Raw genomic sequence first — 18,527 nt, forward strand, 5'->3', positions numbered from 1 at the left:
GAAACTCAGAGGACACTGAATGCCTGTGTGTTGCGTTTGATGCAAGTCACATTCACATCTTAAACGACTCAGAAGCACGTCGTGTGCTGGCAGTGCTGTAACCACAAATTCATTTTGGTGGGGCGAGGAACTATACAAATAAAACCATGATTGTTCTCCTGATCTGTACGGTTAAAGTGCGTCACACTTGTTTATGTGAGGTGGAGGTCAGACAGCAGGAGGAGCGCTGATGATACAAATTAGTTATTTAATCATCAAGCGTACAGTCTACTGTCAATCTTCCATATTAATGATGCCATGAAATACATTCATGACACTGAAAATGATTAAAATAACGTTAATAATTGGTGATTTGAGTTTGTCATTACAAAGTAAATGTATTAAAATGTAACATTTTATTTGTGTGAATATCATCCCGTGAAGTCTGTATCGGGATTCGTCTCTTATTGTGCCTTTAGCGTGCATGTCTCATGCCTAGTCATAAAGAGATGTTTTGTCCATTAACACGTTTCATTCACACTTCCCTGAGGCAGCAATGAGGTTTAATTGGTTCGACTCACCATCTGGCTCTGAATCACTGTCAGCCATGGGTGGGATCCGAACCAGAACTTTCCTGCGATCTCTCTGGACCACCAGCTGCAGTTTTCCTCGTGATTTTTCAATCAGCTTCCCCGCATCACTCAGAGACAGATTCTCTGTGACCGTCCCGTTTATCTGAGACAAAAAAAAACCTCTTATACAAACATCATCGGACTCCATCAGCTTCCCAACACACTGGGACACGTGCAGAAAACAATTTCACGGTGTTGTCATGCGTGTGATGGACATAATAATATACATAGGAAATCATCTACTGCAGCTTCACTGGCTTTCTGTTGATAATGAGAGAATGTAACATGTGCAGAGGGAGACAAGTGGAATAAAGGTGTGCTGTTTAAATGTGAGGTCATTCTGTGGTGCTGACCTTCAGGATGACGTCTCCCTCATGGAGGTTGCCGTCTTTGGAGGCCAGTCCTGTTCCAGTCATCTCTTTAATGAACAGCTGACTGCCCAAACGCAGCCCATATTCTAAAACACAGACACACGACAGGAGAGAAAGACAAGGACATGAGTGAGACATAATAAACATACCTACTCAGAAATACAGTCAGGTCCATAAGTATTTGGACAGTGATGGTTTTGGTAATTGTGACTGCGTCCACCACCACAATGGATTTGAAATGAAGTCCTCAAGATGTGAGTGAACTGTCGACCTTCAGCTTTAATTCAAGGGGTTTAATGAAAATATCACGTTAACTGTGTGGGGATTAGTCTTTTTTTAAGTCCCTCCATTTTCATAAGCTCAGAAATAATCGGACAATTGACAGATGCAGTTTCATGGCCAGTTGTGGCCCATTTCCTCGTTACTTCATGACAAATTAATGAGAAAAGATCTGGAATTGATTCCAAGTGTTGAATTTGCGTTTAGCAGCTCTTCATGGGAACTCTCAATACACAGTCCAAAGAAGTGTCGATGTAAGTGAAGGAGGCCATCATTAGGCTGAAAAAAAAAAAACGAACCCATGGGACAGAGAACAGAAACTTTTGGAATGGTCACATCAGCAAACTGGTACATTCTGGGAGGGAGGGAGGGAGGAAGGAAGGAAGGAAGGAAGGAAGGAAGGAAGGAATGCGCCAGTGAGCTCAGCAACACCAAAAGGCCTGGACGACTACAGAAGACAAGTAAAGTGAACAAACACAGAATTCTTTCCTCAGTGAAGGAAAATCCCTTCACAACATCTAACCAAGTCCAGAACACTCTGGAGGAGGGAAGCTGTTCATCGTCAAAGTCTCCAATCAGGAGACGCCTTCATAACTGTAAATACAGAGGGTTAACCTCAAGGTGCAAACCACTGGGAACATTCAGGAACAGAAAGGTCAGATTAGACTTTACAGGAACACCTGCTTAGTTCTGGGACAAGATTCTTTAGGCAGATTAAAGCCAGATGAACTTTTACCAGAGTGATGGGAAGAGAAGCGTATGGAGAAGGAAAGGAAGGGCTCATGGTCCAAATCAGACCACATCATCTGTCAAACACAGTGGACATGGGCTGCCAGTGGAGCTGCGTCACTGGTGTTTATTGGTGACGTGCCTGTTGATAGCAGGATGAATTCTGGAGTGCAGACAGCTTTACTTTCTGCTCAGATTCAGTCAAATGCTGCAAAACTAACAGCTTCACAGTACAGATGGAGAACGACCCAAACCATACCGGGAAAGTTTCCGAGAGCTTCTTAAGGCAAAGAAATGGAACGTTCTTAAATAGTTGAGTCAGTCAACACAGCTGAACTGAAGGCAGAAAGTCAAGTCACGTTTATTTATAAAGCACTTTAAAAACAACAACAACAGCTGACCAAAGTGCTGGACAGGCAAAGTAGTACGACTTGATAGACAACAGAAAAGACAACAAAAAGTGAGCATAACAATGTGCTCACCATAACCACAAACGATCAGCACATGAAGGTGGCTACATTAAAGCCCTGGTGAAAACATCTCAAGGGAGGAAACGCAGCATTTGGTGATGCCCATGGGTCCAGACTTCAGGCAGACATTGACTACCAATGATTTACCTCCAAGTATTTAAAAATAATGCTCATGTTTATAAATGTTAGTTTGTCCAATTACTTTTGAGCCTGCAAAAATGGAGGAACTACATATAAATGGCTGTAATACCTAAACAGTTAATGCTACATTTTCATTAAACCTCTTGAATTAAAGCTGTGGGTCGACACTTCAATCACATCTTGATGACTTCATTTCAAACCCCCTGTGATGGCGTGCAGAATCAAAACCACCCAATACTAATGGGATGTCCGAATATTTATGGGCCTGACTATATCTACAGCCCTATTCGGACAGGATTTTTCTCACATGATGTGCTGCAGGAATTACAGGAGCCCCACTGACTGGTGTCTTTTTCTGTCTTCACTCCAGAGTTCAGTCCGGTTTTAGTTATATAATGATTCTAACATCGCCACAGAGCAGGATCGGATCGGATCAGAACCTGCAGCATTAATGAGGAAGCCAGAAGTGACACCAAACAGCGCGATTATAAAATCATTCCAGTGTGAGCTGGAGAAGAATAAAGATGGGACTGAGAAGATTTACAGGATGTTCAGTCCGAGCAGATCGTGAGTGTTTATGATCGCAGCAGCAGCTCATCGATACTGATCTACAGAACCCATGGGAGACGAAGCAGTGATGAGCAGGAAGTCATTTTAGATGTTTAACTCTGATGTTTACAGCAAGATGTTTACAAGCCAACAGATTTACTCATCTTTGTGCAGAGAATCTTGAAAGATTTCAGACAATTACAAAGTAATGGATGGTTTAAACCAGGGGCATCAAACTACGGCCCACCGGCCCCCCAGCCCCTCTGCCCCCCACCACTTGAACCGGCCCTATGAGGCAATCCCCAAAAGTGGTCATGGCCTATTTTTTTTAAATTGCTTTTTGGCAAATAACAACATATCTGCATCTTGTATTTTGTTGATTTAATCAATTAAAATTGATATTTAGTTATAAAATGAACTATTCATATTTTCCGAATTTTCGTCATATGCTCGCGATCAAGCAGTGACAGGCAGCGCACGCGCAGAGAACTGTCAGTGTTCAGGACAGCAAAATGGCGAGCGGTCAGCGAAAAGTTGACAGAGAGTGCAGAGTTTTTAAAGAACAGTGGACCACCGATTATTTTTTCGTTCAGTGTAAGGACCGTGCAGTTTGTCTTGTATGTAAAGAAAGTGTGTCAGTTTTCAAAGAATATAATCTGCGTCGTCACTACGAAACCCGCCACAAAGAGTATGCTAGTTTGTGAGGGCAAACAAGAGAAGACAGGATTCGGAGGATGAAATGCGGACTGGCTGCACGACAGAATGTATTCCTTCACCAAACCCAGATCAACCAGGCTGCTGTCCGAGCTAGCTATAAGGTAGCTCACCTACTAGCTACCCATGGAAAGCCGTTTACTGATGGGGACTTTGTTAAAGTATGCATGCTTGCTGTGGCCGAGGAGGCGTGTCCCGACAAGAAGGATGCGCTCAATGCGGTGAGTCTCTCCGCACCTGCTATGACCAGGCGAACTGAAGATTTGGGGGACGACGTGTATGACCAGCTGAATGAGAGAGAGTCAGAATTGGAGTTTTTTGCTTTGGCTATGGATGAGAGCAATGACGTGCAGGACGCAGCACAACTGCTGTGATCTATTGATCTATTGCTCATATTATAATTTCACTGTTTTTTAAAATGTATTTATTTTATAGGCCTATTTATTTGACCTTTATTAAGTGCTGCACACAATTATTATTAATATCAACAGGCCTACCTACAATTTATAATTTTCCACTCACCTTTGCCACCGTCAATCACCTCAACTAGGCAGATGTTTCTTACCTTGACAGCTTTGATGTTATTTTTATTAGAAAATAAATAAATGGGATATCTGTGGTATTTCAAATTAAAACAAAGTGTGAAGACTCGATTACTACTTTTGCAAACCACTAGTAAAGATAAACAAATATGTGCCAGGAATCAAGGGTTGATATAGTAGCGGTGGGGATGATGTAGCGGTGGGGATGATGTAGCGGTGGGGATGATGTAGCGGTGGGGATGATGTAGCGGTGGGGATGATGGCTGTGCCAGGCTAGTAATCTCTACGACACAATGAGGACTGCTGGTGGTCATATTTGTCTGGGTCATACAATTCGATGTTATATAGCTGACCCGACCCCGGCCCCCCATCACAGTCAGGAACGACAATGTGGCCCCCAGAGAAAAAAAAGTTTGGTGACCCCTGGTTTAAACTCTCTGGATAACTTCACCTGCATACAGACTTCAGAGAGACACAAATGAGCTAATTAAATTTTAATTTCAAACTGTTTTTATTACAGAGCCTCTCTGTATCACCTCAGATAATGTGTGTGTGTGTGTGTGTGTGTATACCATACCTTCATGTGGTCTGTTCTTCTTCAGCAGGACACGAACTGGTTTCTCCAGCGGTTCATGTGGGCTCGGTGGAGGTGAGCGTTCCAAGCGTTCCCGACTGGCGTTCCTTCTGAGTGCCTCAGCTGGACGTGGCTCTGGAATACGTGGTTCTCTCTCTCTGTAGCGAGGTTCTGGACTGTATGAGCGCCCCAGAGCACGTTCACTGCCATAACGGCGATCAGGGCTGTCGTCTCGATCCAGAGCGTGTTCGCTTCGGTACCGCCGATCAGGGCTGTGGTCACGACGGTAACGCCGGTCTGGACTGTGGTCTCGGTCAAGGGCGCGGTCACTACGGTACCTGCGATCTGGGCTGTGGTCTCGGTCAAGGTCGCTACGGTACCTGCGATCTGGGCTGTGGTCTCGGTCAAGGGCACGGTCGCTACGGTAATGGCGGTCAGGACTGCGTTCATGCTCCAGCATGCGTCCTCGGCTGCCGTCGCGGCGATACGGACGCTCAGGACTGAGATCTCGCTCCAGCATGCGGCCACGGCTGCGCTCGTAGTCGTACTCTGAGTCGGGACGTCCGCTGTAGGTGCTGCGTCGGTCCGGCTCGTAGTCATAATCATCACTGTAGTCTGGGTGAGAGAACACACGGTCATCCGGGGGCAGGGTCTGCTTCACAGGAACTCTCCGGGACCGCTTCACTGTCTACAGGAGGAAGAAAAACGAAGCATCATAATCGCTCAAACTCCAACAAAATGAAAAAAACAAAATTCTATTAAAGAAAAAATTCATACTGCTGCAAATCACCATTAAAGATGTAACATGGCCTTAATTAATATAATTAACAGAAGACTGAGTTAATCCATATCTGACTCACTATCTTGGCAACTTTCCCACATTTGCGTAGAGTCTGTACAGCAAACGAGTGCACAACGTTCTCCATGGAGGTGGAGTTCACCTGGATCACTCGATCATTCTGACTGAGAACAGAAAAACAGTACAACAGCAAGTCCTCAAAGGGTTCTGGGGATTGTTACCGATTCTACTTGGGTCGGTTCTGAAAGTGTTCCTCTAAAGCACAATTTCCCACTCCTGCTCCTGGAGAACCCACATCCTGCACATTTTAATGTCTCACCAGATTCAATTCAATCAGTTTATAAATAAGGCGTTTTTAACAACATTAAACACTGACAAAGAGCAGTTTTACAGAAATCCACAGCTAAAGGTTAAATTTATCCCTAACGAGTAAGCTGGAGGTGACCGTTCCACCAATCTGTTAGAGAACGAACACACTGCACTGTCCAGTACAGGGGGTTCTCCAGGACCGGGGGAAACTGAGGAACACCCTAAGAACCCTTAAGGGTGCAAGATGGAACTGTTATTTTGTACAGAATTTTCACGTGTGTGTGAGACGCTCTTCTTACAACAGCAGGCCATCAGCAGGTCCTCCTGACAGTACGTCAGAGACAATGATCGAAGCCTCTCTCGTCTCTTCATTCAGATTGTCTTTTCCGCCCGAGACTGCAATCCCAAACCCCATTTTAGGATCCTGAACACAGAAACACAGTGATTCAGATTTATAGACGAATGAGCAGCTGGTTTCGGAATGAGGACATGAAACATATTCAGGATCTCCAGAACCGTGCGGGGGTCTAATTTATTGTCCTGTCATCAGGAGGTTGTGAGTTCGAAACCTGATGACACTGTAGCCATGGCTCTGAGAGTGAGGAAAGGTTTTGCTCTTGAGGTCTTCACCTCAGCACGAACCCATCACATCAGCTGTTCACATCCCTCTGTTAGAACACTCACTCTGAACAAGGGTGTGGCCCGACCCCAGCTCAGGCGGTGTTAGAGTGTGGACTCACCCGCTGCAGTGTCACTGTGTACTGCTCCCACACCGTCTCCTCCATGTCCACACGCTGAGAAGAAACACACACAGATTTGTTGTCAGAGAAATCACGCACATTGATTTACATTTCATACTGTCCTTCACTCAGGTGTGTGTCTGTTTCTCAGCTGTACACACACACACACACCCAGCAACAACAAACAAGTCATAAACTGTCACATAAACATAACTAACTTCAGTTCCCTCAATGTTTCAAACAGTTTTAATTGAAATGAAGCAGTTTAGTAGCGATTGTGTCCAGAAAAGTTCAAATAAGTTCGTATAGGTCGGTAAATTCTGCAGTCCGTCTCTCCTGGGCAAGCTGTCAATCACGTTTTTCCCAAATTACATTCCAGGTGTTTCGCAGACGTACTTATCCACAGTAACACACAAAAAGTTCAATTTTTACTGAACCGCACGTCTTTGGACTGTGGGTGAAACCGGAGCACAGACACGGGGAGAACATGCAAACTCCACACAGAAAGAACCCCATCAGCTGTGAGGTTCGAACCCAGAACCTTCCCGCTGTGAGGAGACAGTGATGACCACTACATCACCGTGACGCAGTGTAGCCCCGCCTTCTTACTTTATTAGAAAAATAATGCTTTAAAAACTAACTGTGGAAAATAATAAATGTGCAGATATCAGCATAAGGAAAACCAACTGCTTGAATTCGATACCAGACCTGTAACGACACGTCATGCGATGAGAAAAAAAAAATCTCAATACAAAATTTATAACGATTTGGATCAATGAAAAAAAAAATGGTGATTATCATCAGGCTGCGTAATCTTAGTGTTTCCTCACTGTAACTGTGTTGTTTAGACAGCAGAGGGTGCAGTACTGTAATGTACAGTAGCAGGAATACACACATGATTTCACTGTGGGTGGAAGTAACTCAGCTCTAATGCCACAAAGACACTAAATCAGGCGTGAAATGTGCTGTGCGATTGTGTACAAACAGATTTAACAGAAATCAGAGCTCTCCCTCCCTCTCTCGACAGACTGCTGAAATATAAAGAGAAGAAAATGGAGTATAATAGTAGTTTTGTAAAATTCACTGCTCCAAAGTTGTGCAAATAACATCTAAAACATCCATACTGTGCAGAATGTTGTATTTATCAGTAAACACCATCATGCTATAAACACCATCACACTATTAAACACAACCACACACTATTAAAAACACCATCACACTACAGTGGTGCTTGAAAGTTTGTGAACCCTTTAGAATTTTCTATATTTCTGCATAAATATGACCTAAAACATCATCAGATTTTCACACAAGTCCTAAAAGTAGATAAAGAGAACCCAGTTAAACAAATGAGACAAAAATATTATACTTGGTCATTTATTTATTGAGGAAAATGATCCAATATTACATATCTGTGAGTGGCAAAAGTATGTGAACCTCTAGGATTAGCAGTTAATTTGAAGGTGAAATTAGAGTCAGGTGTTTTCAATCAATGGGATGACAATCAGGTGTGAGTGGGCACCCTGTTTTATTTAAAGAACAGGGATCTATCAAAGTCTGATCTTCACAACACATGTTTGTGGAAGTGTATCATGGCACGAACAAAGGAGATTTCTGAGGACCTCAGAAAAAGCGTTGTTGATGCTCATCAGGCTGGAAAAGGTTACAAAACCATCTCTAAAGAGTTTGGACTCCACCAATCCACAGTCAGATTGTGTACAAATGGAGGAAATTCAAGACCACTGTTACCCTCCCCAGGAGTGGTCGACCAACAAAGATCACTCCAAGAGCAAGGTGTGTAATAGTCGGGGAGGTCACAAAGGACCCCAAGAGAACTTCTAAGCAACTGAAGGCCTCTCTCACATTGGCTAATGTTCATGAGTCCACCATCAGGAGAACACTGAACAACAATGGTGTGCATGGCAGGGTTGCAAGGAGAAAGCCACTGCTCTCCAAAAAGAACATTGCTGCTCGTCTTCAGTTTGCTAAAGATCATGTGGACAAGCCAGAAGGCTATTGGAAAAATGTTTTGTGGACGGATGAGACCAAAATAGAACTTTTTGGTTTAAATGAGAAGCGTTATGTTTGGAGAAAGGAAAACACTGCATTCCAGCATAAGAACCTTATCCCATCTGTGAAACATGGTGGTGGTAGTATCATGGTTTGGGCCTGTTTTGCTGCATCTGGGCCAGGACGGCTTGCCATCATTGATGGAACAATGAATTCTGAATTACAGTGCCTTGCAAAAGTATTCATACCCCTTGAACTTTTTCACATTTTTCCACCTTACAACCACGAGCTTAAAAGTTTAAGATTTTATGTGATAGACCAACACAGAGTAGCACATAATTGTGAAGTGAAACGAAAATGATATGTGGTGTGCATTAGTATTCAGCCCCCCTGTACTTTGATACCTCCAAATACAATCCAGTGCAATCAATTGCCTTCAGAAGTCGTCTAATTAGTTAATAGAGTCCTACTGTGTGTAATTTACTTTCAGCATAAATACACTTGTTCTGTGAAGGCCTCAGTGGTTTGTTAGAGAACACTGAAGAACAAACAGCACCATGAAGACCAAAGAACTCACCAGACAGGTCAGGGATAAAGTTCTGGAAAAGTTTAAAGCAGGGTTAGGTTATATATATATATATATAAAAAAAAAAAAAAAAAAAAAACAGCCCAAGCTCTGAACATCTCAAGCAGCACTGTTCAATCCATCATTCAAAAATGGAAAAAAGTACGGCACAACTGCAAACCTACCGAGACATGGCCGTCCACCTAACCTGACAGAGCAAGCAAGGAGAGCACTGGTCAGAGAAGCAGCCAAGAGGCCCATGATCACTCTGGAGGAGCTGCAGAAATCCACAGCTCAGGCTACGTTTACATTACGTCGAATCAGCGGATCATCAGATTAACGTTCTTAAAACGATTCGCGTTGACACTAAAACCGTTAGCCGTGCACACAGCAACACCAATACGCGGATACGCTCGGCTCCGCAGGCATCCTGCGCTCCAAATCACTCCGCCCTGAACAGCGAGTGCCCTCTGGAGGGTGCGCACTCCGGCCCTGCGCAGCTCACAGAGCGCGCGAGTGAAGTGAACAAGCCACGATTCGGGACTGAGCCGCTGTGTGTGAGATCCCAGCGCATATCACTTATTACTTGCAAGTGGAAGGATGGCAAGCCTAAAGACAATCATAACTACACAATGGGCAGTATTTGCATCAGTATTTGCAGTATTTTCATACTTTTATACTCTTTAATGAAAGGTGATACAAGGCGGAAGTCTGCGCCGTTTTTCAGCAGTCGTGTCACATGACCAACGCCAGCGAATCAGGAAGGTGGATGTCACAGTGACGTTGTCCAATGAGACGCCAGCTAGAGCTCAGCACAGCGTATTCTCAATGTTTACACAGCACCGGAGCTGATACGATCTAGATTGAATACGTGGACGCTGGCGGATTCCCGTTTCCCCGCTTTTTCAGGGGGGTTAATGTAAACGGACAGTGCGTCCGCGAAGAAAACGAGACAGATACGGTCTAGTGTAAACGTAGCCTCAGGTGGGAGAATCTGTGCACAGGACAACTATAAGTCGTACACTCCACAAATCTGGCCTTTTTGGAAGAGTGGCAAGAAGAAAGCCATTGTTGAAAGACAGGCATAGGAAGCCATGTAGGGGACACAGCAAACATGTGGAAGAAGGTGCTTTGGTCAGATGAGACCAAAGTTGAACCTTTTGGCTTAAATGCAAAGTGCTATGTGTGGCGGAAAACTAACACTGCTCATCACCCTGCACACACCATCCCCACTGTGAAACATGGTGGTGGCAGCATCATGCTATGGGGATGCTTTTCTTCAGCAGGGACAGGGAAGCTGGTCAGAGTTGATGGGAAGATGGATGGAGCTAAATACAGGGCAATCCTGGAAGAAAACCTGCTGGAGGCTGCAAAAGACTTGAGACTGGGAAGGAGATTCACCTTCCAGCAAGACAATGACCCTAAACATACAGCCAGAGCTACAATGGAATGGTTTAGATCAAAGAATATTCATGTGTTCGAATGGCCCAGTCAAAGTCCAGACCTAAATCCCATTGAGCATCTGTGGCAAGACTTGAAAATTGCTGTTCACAGACGCTCTCCATCCGATCTGGCTGAGCTTGAGCTATTTTGCAAAGAAGAATGGGCAAAAATTTCACTGACTACGTTTACATGCACATCCAAATCGAGCTGCTGTCGGTAATCGAGCTGAAGGTCCCAGCAGGGTGCCAGAGAAATCCAATCGTACATGCACACAATGAAATCGGGCTATTGTGTGAGGTGCATTGTGCACCCGAGCCACAGGTGGCGCAACACGCCCCATCGTGTTGGTACACTTCCGGTTGTCGTCATGAAGAAGAGCTATTCAAGAGTGTAAACAAAGTTATCAGTTCCGTGTTCTCCATTGCGCGTTTTTCTCCCGTCCATGAATTTTAATATATTCAACTCCTTAAGCTGAATGAGCATGAACTCTGTCTCCTCATTGCTCCAGAAGTGCACGTTTCTGCTTGCCTGTGGCAGTGGGGGCGTGGTCAAGCGCCGGTCTGTGACAGGAGGGCGGAGCCAGGGAAGGTGAGTGGCAGAATCACTACACCTGACGGTAATTAACCTGTGTTTGTGTGTCTTCCCAGTAACCGCGCCCTATTTAAGGAGGCAGAGGGAGAGCAGAGGGGAGAGCTCATCCCGGGACTAGAACACAGCGCGCGTGTGTTTTTCTCTCAAGAATAAAAGTAGGCTGTTAAACTGAAAAGTCTGACAATAAAAAGCCTATTAGTACCAGAAGCTTTGTCCTGCCGTCCTCTGTGCTCCACCCACACTTCAGAGAGCTCTACATCACCATTTTCTCTTCTTCGTTTGTTCCTCCTGACCTCTTCTGCTGCTCGCTACTACGGTTGTCATGCCGACCGAGGCTGTTGTGTTTCCTGCTTGTGGTCTCGTCACTTCCGGAAGTAGCTCGACAACTAGCTCGATAGGGTATACATGCACAAAGTAGCTCGGCAGAAATCGCATAAACTAGGTCGTGTAGCTCGATTCCGAGAAATCAAGTTCGGTTCAATTTCAGCCGAATTAAGGTGTATACATGGCATTTTGAACTTCGATTTCAGTCGAGCAACGGCAGAAATTCGATTCTCTCCATGTGCATGTAAACGTAGTGAGTGTCTAGATGTGCAAAGCTGGTAGAGACATACCATAAAAGACTCGCAGCAAAAGGTGGCTCTACAAAGTATTGACGCAGGGGGGCTGAATACTAATGCACACCACATTTTTCAGATTATTTGTTTAAAATTTTGAAGACCATTTATCATTTTCGTTTCACTTCACAATTATGTGCTACTCTGTTTTGGTCTATCACATAAAATCTCAATAAAAAAACTTTTAAGCTCGTGGCTGTAAGGTGGAAAAATGTGAAAAAGTTCAAGGGGTATGAATACTTTTTCAAGGCACTGTATAGACCCTTTTCAGTCACGTGACCTTCGTAAACGCGACCGCCATTTTGGACATGTAGTGGACTTCGGCTCGAATCAGTTTGAATGCGAGGAAGGCGACAAACGAAAAACATAAAAGAAAAAGGAGCGAGATGCAGAAAACACCTTCACTATCCAGCGACGTAGGGCATTTACAGGGCGAGCAGAGGGAGAGGGATTTGCAAAAATTGAGGTTAGCAGGCTTAGAGAACGACGTTTACCTGCTTCCACCAGGATTGTTCACTGACGTACGGAAGTACACGAAGCCCTCGTCTTTACCTGACTTCGGCCCACATGATCTGTATACCTATGTCGTTAAAAACCCATCGCCATACACATACATGCCAACGTCCGAGGTTCCGGAGCGCACTCCGGCTTGCTCCCCCTCAAATTAAGCAGCGCGCTCCGGCTTGCTCCGGAGCAAGCTGCTTAATTTGAGGGGGAACCTCGGCCGGAGTGCGCTCCGGAACCTCGGACGTTGGCTCCGGCAGCTATTTACACTGGATCCGGTGTAAATAGCTGCCGGATCATAATTACAGTAAACTAGTAAATACAGTAAAGGAAAAACTTGAGACTGAAAGGTTTTAACAGTCATACAAATGACTGAACGTAAACATTGCTACAGTAACATACCAGCTACTTGCTGACATTAGCTAGTCAACAATAGCTACTACAGAAGAACAAAGAGGTTACAATGGGTTATTTTAGCCTATTTGGTTACACACTCGCCGCCACAGAATGTTAACAGCAATGTAATGCCTTTTCTGGCTAATTTTATTCGTCTTACCTCCAACAAAGTGGTCACTACACAAGCGCTGGTATGCCGAGGGCTGCCAATCTGTTAATGGCCGCTATCCATCTTCTCCGTCGGGATCCGATAAAATGATAACCCTTGTCTTGTTTGTTGATGGTTACTACATCCAGGTGCACAACAATATAGTGGCATGATGGAAGTCTTGCTGAAAGTAAAAACTTTCTTTGCTGCTGTTCCTCAATGTTGGCTGTGGTAAACTACTGGTAGTACACGTCCAAAATGGCGGCCACGTTTGTCGTGACGTCACGTGAAAAGGGTCTATACCCGCGAATTCTAAAGGAAAATGTCAGGACATCTGTCCATGAACTGAATCTCAAGAGAAGGTGAGTCATGCAGCAAGACAACGACCCTAAGCACACAAATCGTTCTACCAAAGAATGGTTAAAGAAGAATAAAGTGAATGTTTTGGAATGGCCAAGTCAAAGCCCTGACCTTAATCCAATGGAAATGTTGTGGAAGGACCTGAAGCGAGCAGTTCATGTGAGGAAACCCACCAACATCCCAGAGTTGAAGCTGTTCTGTACGGAGGAACGGGCTAAAATTCCTCCAAGCCGGTGTGCAGGACTGATCAACAGTTACCGCAAACGTTTAGTTGCAGTTATTGCTGCACAAGGGGGTCACACCAGATACTGAAAGCAAAGGGTCACATACTTTTGCCACTCACAGATATGTAATCTCATCTCATCTCATTATCTGTAGCCGCTTTATCCTGTTCTACAGGGTCGCAGGCGAGCTGGATCCTATCCCAGCTGACTACGGGCGAAAGGCGGGGTTCACCCTGGACAAGTCGCCAGGTCATCACAGGGCGACACAGACACAGACAACCATTCACACTCACATTCACACCTACGCTCAATTTAGAGTCACCAGTTAACCTAACCTGCATGTCTTTGGACTGTGGGGGAAACCGGAGCACCCGGAGGAAACCCACGCGGACACGGGGAGAACATGCAAACTCCGCACAGAAAGGCCCTCGCCGGCCACGGGGCTCGAACCCAGGACCTTCTTGCTGTGAGGCGACAGCGCTAACCACTACACCACCGTGCCGCCAGATATGTAATATTGGATCATTTTCCTCAATAAATAAATGACTGAGTATAATATTTGTGTCTCATTTGTTTAACTGGGTTCTCTTTATCTACTTTTAGGACTTGTGTGAAAATCTGATGTTGTTTTAGGTCATATTTATGCAGAAATATAGAAAATTCTAAAGGGTTCACAAACTTTCAAGCACCACTGTATAAACACCACCTCACTGTAAAGACAGTGTTTTGGTTCTGACTAAAACTTTATAAACTTGAGAACGTTACAGTGTGTACTGAAAAGTGTGTGTGTATACATGTGTGCGCGCGCGCGTGTACGTGTGCGTACTGAAGAGAGTGTGTGTGTACTGAAGAGTGTGTACACTGAAGAGTGTGTACACTGAAGAGTGTGTACACTGAAGAGTGTGTACACTGAAGAGTGTGTACACTGAAGAGTGTGTACACTGAAGAGTGTGTGCGCGCACTGAAGAGAGTGTGCGCGCACTGAAGAGTGTGTGTGCGCGCACTGAAGAGTGTGTGCGTGCGCGCACTGAAGAGTGTGTGCGTGCGCGCACTGAAGAGTGTGTGCGTGCGCGCACTGAAGAGTGTGTGCGTGCGCGCACTGAAGAGTGTGTGCGTGCGCGCACTGAAGAGTGTGTGCGTGCGCGCACTGAAGAGTGTGTGCGTGCGCGCACTGAAGAGTGTGTGCGTGCGCGCACTGAAGAGTGTGTGCGTGCGCGCACTGAAGAGTGTGTGCGTGCACTGAAGAGTGTGTGCGTGCACTGAAGAGTGTGTGCGTGCACTGAAGAGTGTGTGCGTGCACTGAAGAGAGTGTGCGTGCACTGAAGAGAGTGTGCGTGCACTGAAGAGAGTGTGCGTGCACTGAAGAGAGTGTGCGTGCACTGAAGAGAGTGTGCGTGCACTGAAGAGTGTGTGCGTGCACTGAAGAGTGTGTGCGTGCACTGAAGAGTGTGTGCGTGCACTGAAGAGTGTGTGTGTGCACTGAAGAGTGTGTGTGTACTGAAGAGTGTGTGTGTACTGAAGAGTGTGTGTGTACTGAAGAGTGTGTGTACTGAAGAGTGTGTGCACTGAAGAGTGTGTGCACTGAAGAGTGTGTGTGTGTACTGAAGAGTGTGTGTGTGTACACTGAAGAGTGTGTGTGTACTGAAGAGTGTGTGCACTGAAGAGTGTGTGTACACTGAAGAGTGTGTGTACACTGAAGAGTGTGTGTACTGAAGAGTGTGTGTACTGAAGAGTGTGTGTGTACACTGAAGAGTGTGTGTGTGTACTGAAGAGTGTGTGTGTGTACACTGAAGAGTGTGTGTGTACTGAAGAGTGTGTACACTGAAGAGTGTGTGTACTGAAGAGTGTGTGTGCGTACTGAAGAGAGTGTGTGCGCACTGAAGAGTGTGTGTGCGTACTGAAGAGTGTGTGTGCACTGAAGAGTGTGTGTGTACTGAAGAGTGTGTGTACTGAAGAGTGTGTGTACACTGAAGAGTGTGTGTACTGAAGAGTGTGTGTACTGAAGAGTGTGTGTGTACACTGAAGAGTGTGTGTGTACACTGAAGAGTGTGTGTGTACACTGAAGAGTGTGTGTGTGTACTGAAGAGTGTGTACACTGAAGAGTGTGTGTACTGAAGAGTGTGTACACTGAAGAGTGTGTGTACTGAAGAGTGTGTACACTGAAGAGTGTGTGTACTGAAGAGTGTGTACACTGAAGAGTGTGTGTACTGAAGAGTGTGTGTGCGTACTGAAGAGAGTGTGTGCGCACTGAAGAGTGTGTGTGCGTACTGAAGAGTGTGTGTGCGTACTGAAGAGTGTGTGTGCGTACTGAAGAGTGTGTGTGCACTGAAGAGTGTGTGTGTACTGAAGAGTGTGTGTACTGAAGAGTGTGTGTACACTGAAGAGTGTGTGTACTGAAGAGTGTGTGTGTACACTGAAGAGTGTGTGTGTACACTGAAGAGTGTGTGTGTGTACTGAAGAGTGTGTACACTGAAGAGTGTGTGTACTGAAGAGTGTGTACACTGAAGAGTGTGTGTACTGAAGAGTGTGTACACTGAAGAGTGTGTGTACTGAAGAGTGTGTGTACTGAAGAGTGTGTGTACTGAAGAGTGTGTACACTGAAGAGTGTGTGTACTGAAGAGTGTGTACACTGAAGAGTGTGTGTACTGAAGAGTGTGTGTGCGTACTGAAGAGAGTGTGTGCGCACTGAAGAGTGTGTGTGCGTACTGAAGAGTGTGTGTGCGTACTGAAGAGTGTGTGTGCGTACTGAAGAGTGTGTGTGCACTGAAGAGTGTGTGTACTGAAGAGTGTGTGTGTACACTGAAGAGTGTGTGTGTACACTGAAGAGTGTGTGTGTACTGAAGAGTGTGTGTGTGTACACTGAAGAGTGTGTGTGTACTGAAGAGTGTGTGTGCGTACTGAAGAGTGTGTGTGCGTACTGAAGAGTGTGTGTGCACTGAAGAGTGTGTGCGCACTGAAGAGTGTGTGCGCACTGAAGAGTGTGTGCGCACTGAAGAGTGTGTGCGCACTGAAGAGTGTGTGCGTGCACTGAAGAGTGTGTGCGTGCACTGAAGAGTGTGTGCGTGCACTGAAGAGTGTGTGCGTGCACTGAAGAGTGTGTGCGTGCACTGAAGAGTGTGTGCGTGCACTGAAGAGTGTGTGCACTGAAGTGTGTGCACTGAAGTGTGTGCACTGAAGTGTGTGCACTGAAGTGTGTGCACTGAAGTGTGTGCACTGAAGAGTGTGCACTGAAGAGTGTGCACTGAAGTGTGTGCACTGAAGTGTGTGCACTGAAGTGTGTGCACTGAAGAGTGTGCACTGAAGAGTGTGCACTGAAGAGAGTGCACTGAAGAGAGTGCACTGAAGAGAGTGTGTGTGCACTGAAGAGTGTGTGTGTGCACTGAAGAGTGTGTGTGTGCACTGAAGAGTGTGTGCACTGAAGAGTGTGTGCACTGAAGAGTGTGTGCACTGAAGAGTGTGTGCACTGAAGAGTGTGTGTGTGCACTGAAGAGTGTGTGTGTGCACTGAAGAGTGTGTGTGTGCACTGAAGAGTGTGTGCACTGAAGAGTGTGTGCACTGAAGAGTGTGTGTACACTGAAGAGTGTGTGTACACTGAAGAGTGTGTGTACACTGAAGAGTGTGTGTACACTGAAGAGTGTGTACACTGAAGAGTGTGTGTACTGAAGAGTGTGTACACTGAAGAGTGTGTGTACACTGAAGAGTGTGTGTGTACTGAAGAGTGTACACTGAAGAGTGTACACTGAAGAGTGTACACTGAAGAGTGTACACTGAAGAGTGTACACTGAAGAGTGTACACTGAAGAGTGTGTGTGTACTGAAGAGTGTACACTGAAGAGTGTACGTGCACTGAAGAGTGTGTGCACTGAAGAGTGTGTGTGTACTGAAGAGTGTACACTGAAGAGTGTACGTGCACTGAAGAGTGTGTGCACTGAAGAGTGTGTGTGTACTGAAGAGTGTGTGTACACTGAAGAGTGTGTACACTGAAGAGTGTGTGTACTGAAGAGTGTGTACACTGAAGAGTGTGTGTACACTGAAGAGTGTGTGTGTACTGAAGAGTGTGTGTGTACTGAAGAGTGTGTGTGTACTGAAGAGTGTACACTGAAGAGTGTACACTGAAGAGTGTACACTGAAGAGTGTACACTGAAGAGTGTACACTGAAGAGTGTGTGTGTACTGAAGAGTGTACACTGAAGAGTGTGTGTGTACTGAAGAGTGTACACTGAAGAGTGTACGTGCACTGAAGAGTGTGTGCACTGAAGAGTGTGTGTGTACTGAAGAGTGTACACTGAAGAGTGTACGTGCACTGAAGAGTGTGTGCACTGAAGAGTGTGTGTACTGAAGAGTGTACACTGAAGAGTGTGTGTGTACTGAAGAGTGTACACTGAAGAGTGTACGTGCACTGAAGAGTGTGTGCACTGAAGAGTGTGCGTGTACTGAAGAGTGTACACTGAAGAGTGTACGTGCACTGAAGAGTGTGTGCACTGAAGAGTGTGTGTACACTGAAGAGTGTGTGCACTGAAGAGTGTGTGTACACTGAAGAGTGTACACTGAAGAGTGTACACTGAAGAGTGTACACTGAAGAGTGTGTACACTGAAGAGTGTACACTGAAGAGTGTACACTGAAGAGTGTACACTGAAGAGTGTGTGTGTACTGAAGAGTGTGTGTGTACTGAAGAGTGTGTGTGCACTGAAGAGTGTGTGTGCACTGAAGAGTGTGTGTGTACTGAAGAGTGTGTGTGTGTACTGAAGAGTGTGTGTGTGTACTGAAGAGTGTGTGTGTACTGAAGAGTGTGTGTACTGAAGAGTGTACACTGAAGAGTGTACGTGTACTGAAGAGTGTGTGCAA

At 45.4% G+C, this 18,527-nt stretch overlaps 1 protein-coding gene across 2 annotated transcripts in view; it reads right to left on the bottom strand.

Annotated features, from left to right (window-relative positions):
* The window catches only part of tjp2a (tight junction protein 2a (zona occludens 2)), a 55,053-nt gene that overhangs the window by 21,573 nt on the left and 14,953 nt on the right, over positions 1 to 18,527 (bottom strand). For both annotated transcript variants that reach the window (XM_060909134.1, XM_060909132.1), the window contains exons 2-7: positions 6,829 to 6,882; positions 6,388 to 6,512; positions 5,841 to 5,943; positions 4,984 to 5,668; positions 965 to 1,068; positions 561 to 714 (exon numbers count right to left, since the gene is read on the bottom strand). In XM_060909134.1, the coding sequence (XP_060765117.1) occupies positions 561 to 714; positions 965 to 1,068; positions 4,984 to 5,668; positions 5,841 to 5,943; positions 6,388 to 6,512; positions 6,829 to 6,873 (1,216 nt within the window). In that variant the 5' untranslated portion in view covers positions 6,874 to 6,882. The remainder of the gene's footprint in view (positions 1 to 560; positions 715 to 964; positions 1,069 to 4,983; positions 5,669 to 5,840; positions 5,944 to 6,387; positions 6,513 to 6,828; positions 6,883 to 18,527) is intronic.

Source organism: Neoarius graeffei, chromosome 25 (genome assembly GCF_027579695.1).
Source record: "Neoarius graeffei isolate fNeoGra1 chromosome 25, fNeoGra1.pri, whole genome shotgun sequence".
Taxonomy (NCBI): Eukaryota; Metazoa; Chordata; class Actinopteri; order Siluriformes; family Ariidae; genus Neoarius; species Neoarius graeffei.